We start from the raw sequence: 6,935 nt of genomic DNA on the forward strand, positions 1-6,935 counted from the left end.
CCCAGGACAGCAGCCACCCCCGCCCCAGCCTGCGAAGCCTCAGCAAGTCATCCAGCACCACCCTTCACCCCGGCATCACAAGTCGGACCCCTACTCAACTGGTAAGTGGCCCCCCTAACTCCTGGGCTCCAGGGAGCCTGGTACTGGGCCCAGGGTTTTGTCCTGGAGCAGCCAGACAGGTCAGCTTATGCTTCAGGCTGAAGCTGGAGAGAGGTGGCTGACGGGCCATAGGTGCTTCTTGTAGTGTGTTTATCAGGTATCTGGCTGGCTTGCTTGCAGGCTGAATGTCCGAGAATAAGGCCCCCACTGGCCCTCCTCTTGGAACTCACAATCACAAGTGTTACAGTGCATCATGATTCCTGCTAGGTGGGGAAGCCAGGAGCCCAGGGAGGCACCTGATCTGCCTCAGGATCAGAACAGGCTTCCTGGAAGAGGTGACCCAGATGAGCAGGAGCTAGTTTAACAAATGGTGGGGCGTGAGATCCAGGCAGAACCAGGGGCAGGTCTGGACAGTGGGGGCTGTTTGAGAACTCTGCTCCCCCTATCATGAGGCCCACCTCATGGAGCCAGGTCTGTGTCGGGGAAAATGGGGCTGAAGCTCAAAAGGTGGTGCGCCCCACCATCCCTAAGAACCAGTCCCATCTCCTGCTGCCTGGTTCAGGCTGCCCTTTTCCTCTGGCAGCATTGGTCTGGCCATGCCCTCGTGCCTTTCCTGGGCATTTGCTATTGAAGCATCTGTAGCAGAAACATCCTGGCTGGTCCTGGTAGCGGAACGTGGCAGTTGATGCTTTGTGGTGTGGTGACATGTGAAGGTCATAGTTGAGGTCCCTGTACTTAGCAGTGTAGGCCAGCAGCCTGACTTGGGGATGCGGCAGTGCTGCCAACACATTGAAAAACAAGGTTTTGACTTTATGTCGTGACTGTTCCTAAACCCAGCAAAAGCTGCCAGTTGCCAAGTAGATCGCTGAAGCCTTAGGCAGAGAACAGCTGGCTGTCCTCCTTGGGAAAGACTGTGCAGTTGTGCCTGTTCTCACCCTTGAGCAAGGCTGGGTTACCCGTGGTGGGCAGTGATAGGCGGGTGATGAGATGCCTTTAGAAAAACCAGCAGTGAAGGCTGGGCAGGTCCTTCTGGCCACCTCTCCTTGAGCTCTCTCAGCCGAGGGTGGTCACAGGGAACAGTATGGGTTGGAGCCCAGCTGGGGGATTTGAGTCAAAGTCCAAGTTGTTGGAGTCTGAAGGAACTCAGCAGGCATCCCTGGGCACTGAGCCAGCTTGTAGGCGCTAGTCCTGCACCACTGGGCTCCCCTCTAGATGCTGGTGAAGGAACCCACCAGCAGGCAAGCAATTCCTACAAATCATAGGCCTGGGGGTCTGCTGTCACCCTGGTCAGCCTCAGCAGGTGCTCCCGAGGGAGCTACCCAGACAGGAGGCTGTGACAGCCGTGTGCCTGCGGCTGGCTGACAGGCTTGGAGCAAGGCCTCCTAGCACCCTGGCCAGCAGAACTAGCCACACGGGCTGGAGGCCAAGGAGCAGGGATAGGATGGTCCTCACCACCGTGTCATCTCCCAACAGCTTCTCTGGCTCTAGAGATTGCAGGGTGTATCCATTGTAGTCAGCTCCAGGCCTACTGAAATGAGCTCCTCTGGCCCGGGTCCCCGTGGATGGCCCGAGAGTGTCTGTGCTGGGAGACAGCAGCTGGAAGCAGGCCTGGCGGTCACTGGAAGGGCCTGCACGCCCTTCAACGTGAGGCAGGAGGCAGGACCAGGAGCACAGGCTCTGCAGAGAGGTGGCTTTCTTTTGTGGACAGTGTGGCTTGTCCCATGGCAGAGCTGACCGACATATGTCAGAGATTCAAACAGGAGGGTGTATCCCTGCTAAGGTGGATGAAAGAGTTGAGGGCAGGACTCGGTGGCTCCTCCAGCTGCCCAGTCCTGAGGGGCCAGCCCACTGTGACCTCGGACTGTTTCCTCACCAATAAGGCTGAGGTGTCAGGCTTCAGTGATTGGCCAGGCCTTTCCCAGGGGTCAGTAGTGGGGCTTTCCAGGCTCCTGCCCTGCGCTGGGTGCTTGGATCCTGTGGGTGCCTGGGTCCCCTTAGCCATTGAATGGATAAAATTGGGTGTGCTGGCCTGCTACCAACAAGAACCACACACTAGCCCAGAACCTATTCTCCCAGCTCTGCTGTGGTGCAGACCAGTTCCAGGCCAGCTCTAGTTCCAAAGCAGCTGTCCAGGCAGGCAGGCTGAGCCACATGGGGACAGCCAGGGGCCAGGCTGCCTGCTCTGTTGGGGTTAACATGCCTTGTATTTAACCCAGGCCATGCTGTAGGAACCATCTGGAGAGCTTTTGAAAAGTACTCAGGCCCAGATCCCACCTGAAATCACATGTATCAGAGCCTGCGCTTCTCAAATCTTCCTAATGATTCTGACACATGGGCGTCAAACACAAGGACTGAGTGCATGGCTCCACAAAGCCCTGCTGTGTGCTGAGCTCAGAGCTTGACTGAGCTGGCCCACAGGCCCAGGGCCGGTGGCCTCCATACCAGTTCCACTGACACGTTTTGTCCCCCCTCTCCTAGGTCACCTCCGTGAAGCCCCCTCCCCGCTTATGATACATTCCCCCCAGATGCCACAGTTCCAGAGCCTGACCCACCAATCGCCGCCCCAGCAAAGTGTCCAGCCGAAGAAGCAGGTAAAGAGCAGGGCTGGGCCTCGGCCCCCAGGGTCAGGCGCGGGCCGGGGCCAAAGCCGCCCACCCGCCTCACCGGCCGCCATGCCTGTGCTGTCCCAGGAGCTGCGTGCAGCCTCCGTGGTCCAGTCCCAGCCCCAGCCCCTGGTGGTGGTGAAGGAGGAAAAGATCCACTCGCCCATCATCCGCAGCGAGCCCTTCAGTCCCTCGCTGCGGCCGGAGCCCCCCAAGCACCCTGAGAGCATCAAGGCCCCCGTCCACCTGCCCCAGCGTGAGTGCCCTCTCCACCCCTGGCCAGGGCTGGACGTGAGCTTCCTGTGGGCTGGCCAGCCGACCATGCCCGCCCAGATGGGAGGGCCCAGGCCCATAAGCTGTTTGTGTTCCAGGGCCTGAGATGAAGCCCGTGGATGTCGGGAGGCCTGTGATCCGGCCCCCTGAGCAGAACGCACCCCCACCAGGGGCCCCGGACAAGGATAAACAAAAACAGGAGCCGAAGACGCCAGTTGCACCTAAAAAAGTAGGGACCGTGGGCCCACGAATGCATTTCACCCCTATCCCAGGGAGGCATCCACATGGTGATGGGCCTGTCACCCACAGTGGTCTCTGCTTCACAGGACCTCAAAATCAAGAATATGGGCTCCTGGGCTAGCCTGGTGCAGAAGCACCCCACCACCCCATCCTCCACAGCCAAGTCTTCGAGCGACAGCTTCGAGCAGTTCCGCCGCGCAGCCCGGGAGAAGGAGGAACGCGAGAAGGCCCTGAAGGCGCAGGCCGAGCACGCGGAGAAGGAGAAGGAGCGGCTGCGGCAGGAGCGCATGAGGTGGGCACGGGCTCCTCGGGCGGGGATTCCGGGGGCGCCCTGGGCCCCCAGCTGACCCGGAGCCCTACTCTGCCCAGGAGCCGCGAGGATGAGGACGCGCTAGAACAGGCCCGGCGAGCCCACGAGGAGGCACGCCGGCGCCAAGAGCAGCAGCAGCAGCAGCAGCAGCAGCAGCAGCAGCAGCAGGCAGCCGCCGTGGCCGCTGCTGCTGCAGCTGCCGCCCCCCAGGCCCAGAGTTCCCAGCCTCAGTCCATGCTGGACCAGCAGCGGGAACTGGCCCGAAAGCGAGAGCAGGAGCGAAGGCGCCGGGAAGCAGTGAGTCAGGGGCCTTGTTGGGGACCCCTGAGCAGGAGTCAACCCTGGAAGAGCTGCAGAAGGGAACCCTGAACCCAGAGAGGGGTGGGGGCATCACTCGCCGAGAGGTGGGATAGGCAGGGAGCCCATCGGGGGTGCTCGGAACAGCACCTGCTTGTCCACATCTGCTGGCCTCTGGGCCCCAAGGTGGCTCAGGCCTAGTGCTGAGCAGTCCTGAGTGTGGGCCTGAGGGAGCGGCCGATACTGAAGCGGGGTGGCGAGAAGCAAGGGCAGGGCACCTCGTCTCACTCCCTGACTCCCATCCTCCTGTCCCCTCCAGATGGCAGCTACCATTGACATGAATTTCCAGAGTGACCTGTTGTCAATATTTGAAGAAAATCTTTTCTGAGAGCACCTAGGTGACTTCTGACTTTGATTTTCTGGCAAAACGTTGACTCTCCATAGTGTTAGGGGCGGCAGCGGAGGTGGTAGCAGCGGCCAGGGCGAGTCTCCAGGCCTGGCCCTCGTGCATGCTACGCCGGGGCGGGCCTGACGGGCAGCTGAGGACCGCAGAGCCCATCTGCCTTACAGCCAGCTGGACGTCCCACCACCCTCACAGGACGTCAGCTCAGAGCACGTCTCGCCACGAGCAAGTGCCGGCCAGACCCAAGCCCGCATCCCCGCGTGCTGGCAGAGGCCCTTCTCTCCGCCAAATGTCTACACAGTATACACAGGACATCGTTGCTGCCCGCCACCGTGACTGGTTTTCTGTCCCCAAGAACATGACGTTTATGACGTCCTGCCCGCCGGGAATCCTTCCCCACACCCCAGCCTCTGCCGCCTGCCCCCAGGAGACCAGGGCAGACTCGAGCGAGCTGGAGGCGGGCGAGGGCACCAGCCCATCCCCTTGTTGGCACTGACTGCCTTGAACAGATCCCACCCCTCCCCTGCCCCCACAAGCCTTTAATCGAGAGCCGCTCTCTGTAAGTGTTCGCTTGTGCAAAAGGGAATAGTGCCGTGGAGGTGTGTGTGTCCATGGCAATCCAGAGCGAAGTGACTGTCACACGCGTGTGGGCTGGCCTCTCCCGGCGAGTGAGGCCACCAACCAAAGTCAGTTCCTTCCCACCTGTGTTTCTGGGTTTTTTTGTTTTGTTTTGTTTTGTTTTTTTCTATATATATATTTTTTGTTGGATTCTATTTTATTTTTAATTCTCTTTTCTCCAAACACAATGGCACTGCTTATCTCTGAAATGGTGTGATCCTCTCCTCATTGGGCGGCGGCTGCCACCGCGCTGTGGGTAGTGTGTGACCGTGGCTGTGTATAGTGAAACATAGTTGGCATATCTTTGAAGTTTGTTGGTGACTCCACCAACTGGTGTTAAAAAACTCAAAAACCCACACAAAAAAAACAAAACACAAAACACACAAAAAAACTGCTTATATTTTACTCAGTTTCAAAGTTTATTAGTCTATTTTTAATTATAAAACCAGAAAGCTACATTCTCTCTCCCCCACCCCAATTCGTTGGCTTTTTCTTTTTTTAATGTCAAATCTGTTTGTTTTTTAACAGGAAAAGAAGGGCCAGGGGATGAGGCGGGCGCTTGGGGGCCACAGGCAGGGAGGGGCAGAGGCTTCCTGCACGGTGCCTACCCATCCAGCCAGCAGCCCCTTCCCCACCTTTTTTTTTAATTTTATAATTTGAGCCCCTGGTGAGGTTATGCGTGCCATGAGAACCCACTCTACACCACAACGCTGGTGCCTCAGTGTTGGCCAAACTCTGGAGTCAGTGACTGGTTTGACTTTCATACGGTGAATATGCATTTCGTCTGTACTGATCATGGAATAAACACATCTCTCTTTTTTAATGCTGGCGTCTCCCTGATATTTCTTTGTGAACCACCTGTTGCCTAGGCTAGGCCCCGGGGTCCCCAGACCCCAGACCACATTTGTACAAGAACTCCCACCAGGGGCCACCTAGTCCATCTCCCGTGGTCTGTGCCATCCCAAGCTGCAGCTGTGACAGAGAGTCCAGGTACCTGTTCTTCCCTCCTAGGCAGGTGACAGTGCTCCAGCAGAACCTGGCCAGACTCCAGACAGTATTCTCCTTCACCCTCTTCCTTCCTTGTACCCCACTCACCAGGTGACTCAGGCCACATCGCCCACCTTGCCTGCCTCTTCCTAACTCCTTTCATTTAAGCTCAGGGTTAACCAGATATTCTTAGATAAGTGTACATCCCCCCCAACTTGAATCCTCACCCCCACGCATGTAGACGCACACGTACACATTCCTGCCCGAGAGAGCCCACCAGGTGGCTTCCATGCCACCCTCCCTGCCTGTGTGCCCACCCCAAAGCAAGGGCAGTACCCAGGAGCAGCCCCTAGGATGTAAAATGAAAGTGTCATTTACATGTATGCAGAGATGCAAACTGAATGAAACATTTCTAGCACTGTTTATTAACCCATACCCCGCTTTCTTTTTCAACCAGAAAGGTACCATGTATTGTCTTGTGTTTGGGATCTGCCAAACCTGGCTAGAGTGCAGTTCAGGCATCCAGCCAGAGCTCCCCACCCCCACCCCACGTCCCTGCCACCCCTCCACACACACACACACACAGGCACTTCCTCATAAACCACTGTGCTGGTTCAAGTGTGACTTAAATTTTGGTTCTTTGGGGTTTTTTTCATCTTGTCCCAGCCCCTCATTTTTGTTCTGTGTTCCAAAACTTGCCCAGGCCAGGTCCAACTGTTTAGCTGGAGAAATGGTTTGTCTGCACCTTCTAAAGAGTGAACTCTGCCATGGGCCTCTCCACACCTCCCTTATGAGTGTTTCTCTAACTGGGTTGTAATTAGAATTTGGATCTACTATTTAATTTCTCTGGCCATTTCTCAGTCCCTCCCACAGTACTAGAAATCTTAGTCCTATACAAGAGTGAGAGGTGTGTACCAAGCCCCCAATGTACTGTATGCACGGATCGCTTGGCCAATAATTAATGTCAGTGAATCTGAGACTTGTGTTAAACACTTTAGACATTTGTAGAAGGGAATTCGTAGACTTTTCACTTATATACTAAAGGTTTTTTTTTTTGTGCAGTTCTCATTGCAAAAATAAACATTTGTACTGAATATAAAAATTA

General features: G+C 56.4%; 1 protein-coding gene across 1 annotated transcript in view; it reads left to right on the top strand.

Annotated features, from left to right (window-relative positions):
• BRD4 (bromodomain containing 4) overlaps window positions 1–6,935 on the top strand; it is an 82,149-nt gene extending 75,214 nt beyond the window's left edge. The window contains exons 15-21 of the mRNA XM_019631737.1: window positions 6–101; window positions 2,578–2,690; window positions 2,790–2,958; window positions 3,074–3,204; window positions 3,302–3,507; window positions 3,585–3,822; window positions 4,142–6,935. Of these exons, the coding sequence (XP_019487282.1) occupies window positions 6–101; window positions 2,578–2,690; window positions 2,790–2,958; window positions 3,074–3,204; window positions 3,302–3,507; window positions 3,585–3,822; window positions 4,142–4,210 (1,022 nt within the window). The 3' untranslated portion in view covers window positions 4,211–6,935. The remainder of the gene's footprint in view (window positions 1–5; window positions 102–2,577; window positions 2,691–2,789; window positions 2,959–3,073; window positions 3,205–3,301; window positions 3,508–3,584; window positions 3,823–4,141) is intronic.

Source organism: Hipposideros armiger, unplaced genomic scaffold (assembly GCF_001890085.2).
Source record: "Hipposideros armiger isolate ML-2016 unplaced genomic scaffold, ASM189008v1 scaffold_1045, whole genome shotgun sequence".
Classification (NCBI taxonomy): domain Eukaryota; kingdom Metazoa; phylum Chordata; class Mammalia; order Chiroptera; family Hipposideridae; genus Hipposideros; species Hipposideros armiger.